The 2706-nt window shown below is 38.4% G+C and overlaps 1 protein-coding gene across 3 annotated transcripts in view; it reads left to right on the forward strand.

Annotated features, from left to right (window-relative positions):
* MSANTD3 (Myb/SANT-like DNA-binding domain containing 3) overlaps positions 1 to 2006 on the forward strand; it is a 2364-nt gene extending 358 nt beyond the window's left edge. Inside the window, exons 1-2 of one of the 3 annotated variants that reach the window (XM_009082407.1) lie at positions 1 to 79; positions 1583 to 2006. The exon at positions 1 to 79 is cut by the window's left edge and continues 358 nt beyond it. In XM_009082407.1, the coding sequence (XP_009080655.1) occupies positions 1 to 79; positions 1583 to 1992 (489 nt within the window). In that variant the 3' untranslated portion in view covers positions 1993 to 2006. The remainder of the gene's footprint in view (positions 80 to 1582) is intronic. The other 2 variants (XM_009082408.1, XM_009082409.1) reach the window with 2 other exon arrangements.
* Positions 2007 to 2706: the final 700 nt, after the last annotated feature.

The following is a 2706-nucleotide window of genomic DNA, read 5'->3' on the forward strand; positions in this document are numbered from 1 at the left end:
CCAGCATATGAGCAAATGTACTTTTTGCAGAGCCCACCAGAAGAAGATTCTGAATATCAGCCTGATGCTTCTGGTCAAGGTATAAATGTTACTGTAATGATGCGAGTAGTATTGTTTTGTACATGATTTTGCCAGTGATTCTCTTTCAGCAGTCTAAATATCTCCACTTAGCTGTGACTGCTGGTTATATAAAAGTAATTTCAGAGTTTGAGCAAATGTACTTTTTGCAGAGCCCACCAGAAGAAGATTCTGAATATCAGCCTGATGCTTCTGGTCAAGGTATAAATGTTACTGTAATGATGCGAGTAGTATTGTTTTGTACATGATTTTGCCAGTGATTCTCTTTCAGCAGTCTAAATATCTCCACTTAGCTGTGACTGCTGGTTATATAAAAGTAATTTCAGAGTTGTGATATTACAAGACTCTTTGTATTTCCCTAGGCCCCCAGGAGTTAAACTGAGGTTTTACACAAATTTTTTTCATCCGTTTTTGACATATCTGCTGCTTTGTGGCAAGCATCACAGTCGCTCTCATACTGGCTTTCCAGGGAACAGTCCCAAGGATATTTTGATCCTTTATAAAAAATGTATCGTTTTGCTGGTAATAAAAAAAGTCACCAGCATCAAATTGATACACAATTGTCTGCTGCAAGAGTTCCCTGTAAGTCTTTCTCCTTTGTTTTCATGGACTAAAAAGAGTACATAGAGCCATATTTCACACTGCACTCCACATTGCAGAATGGCCTTTCTGAAAAAGTTCAGCACCACATTTTTCTTTGTTTGGCGAGCATACACAGAAGGAGGAATGCAAAACCAGAAGGAAAGGTGGCTACAACGGTTTCTTGCAAATTTTACTGTGTCAGAGTCTGACACAGAAGACTGTCCTGGCTCAAAAGATAACAGTAGCTACTTTGTTAGATAACATTCTTAGAATGTCTCTTTCATAATTGTATTTACCTTAACTAGTCATCAAGATTTGTAAAGGAAAGTATTCTGAGACCTCACTTGCAGTGGTAACTATTCTGTTCTATGAATTTCTTTCTGTTCTTTTATTTCAGAAGAACTGGTAGAACCTTCTCAAAGTTAGAATAATGTATTTTTTTTTCTAAAAATATATACCACTGTGTTCACAACATGTACTGTAGTGATAAGTAATAAATAAGAAGTATTCTTCCTAGCATTCCCTCAGTCTCTTGGTATTCACATTGCTACAGCTCTTCACCTGACACTCACATCTTTCATAAAAACACTGTAAGTCACATATGGATTTAGCTTAAACAGCTGCATTAATGTTTAGCTCCAGGCTCTGCCACCTAAATTTAGATGTCCACTTACAAATGTCTACATTTGCCTTGGTGTTCTGAGCTCCTGTTATAGCCATGGAGGTCTATCAACAAACCCCAAAGTGGTTCAATTCAGACCATTATACCCTTAGTATTTTGTAACAGAACTGCATTAGGTGATGGCTCCTGCACTTTGGTGCAGAAGTACAAAGTTTAGATGCATATATCAATAGCTCTATTATTATATTTGTGTTTCTTGAGGGAGGGGAATACTATAAGACTTTTTCTTTTGTTTTGCAGAGTCATTTGTTGTCTCAAACAGAGAACTTTGTGATGAAGACAAAGAGCTGGTACATTTTCCAGTATGTGAAGGTACCTCCCAACCTGAGCCTTCGTGTTCTGATGTCAGAATAGCAGCAGATAAGAACTACAGAAGTAAAGCATCTCAGGAAAGTGCTCTGAAAAAGATGCATGAGGAAGAACATCATCAGCAAATGTCAATTTTGCAACTGCAGTTAATCCAAATGAATGAAGTCCATGTGGCAAAAATACAGCAAATAGAAAGAGAGTGTGAGATGGCCGAAGAAGAACACAGGATAAAAATGGAAGTGCTAAATAAAAAGAAAATGTATTGGGAGAGAAAACTGCAGACCATCACAAAAGAATGGCCTGTATCATCCTATAACAGACCCTTCCCTAATTCACCTTAGAGTACAAAGGGGCAGAGAGTCAGTCTGATCCAGCCCGTTTACGAGTAACGCGCACTGGAAAGAGGTTTTCTTAATGTGAATGTACAGTGACAGGATAGGTGCCTGGCTGATAGAGAAAGCACTATGACTCTTAATGTTTAGGGAAACAGTGGTAGAGTCCACCAAGGGGAAAACTGTATTGTTCATTTGTAGGTAGTTCTGATTTGTTTAACTCACAGACATGCAGAGTGTTCTAAAATGTGAACATATTTTTCCCTCTCAGAATACCTTAGCATCCTTGTGAAATGAAAGGTACTGCAGGTATTCTTGCATTGGGTGTTCTTAAGAAAACTTAACAGGTTTAAACATCAAGCTGTAGCGTTTATTTTGGTTTCTATCTCTTACTATCTACCATTTCCTGAATGAAAGCAAGGATTGGAGTTGCTCTCTGCTATTGAGACAAAAGTTGATGGACAGATAAGGGTTGGATCGTTATGCTGGGGCTTAGGGAAAATAAACTTGTCTCTAGCCAATGTAGTCCATAATTATTCTTCATAGAAGATGTGAATATGAAGGAAGTAGCAAAAGGACCACTGTAATAACTGAGCCTTTTCCTTCTGAAGAGCAGTAGTATTTCCCAGCTGGCTAGCTGATTGAGAGAATGGTTGTGGACTGGCCCTCCAGTTGTTTGAGCCTTGACCCTTAAGAAGTTAAAAAGAAGGTGACTTCTTCCTC

Source organism: Acanthisitta chloris, unplaced genomic scaffold, assembly GCF_000695815.1.
Source record: "Acanthisitta chloris isolate BGI_N310 unplaced genomic scaffold, ASM69581v1 scaffold7039, whole genome shotgun sequence".
NCBI lineage: Eukaryota > Metazoa > Chordata > Aves > Passeriformes > Acanthisittidae > Acanthisitta > Acanthisitta chloris.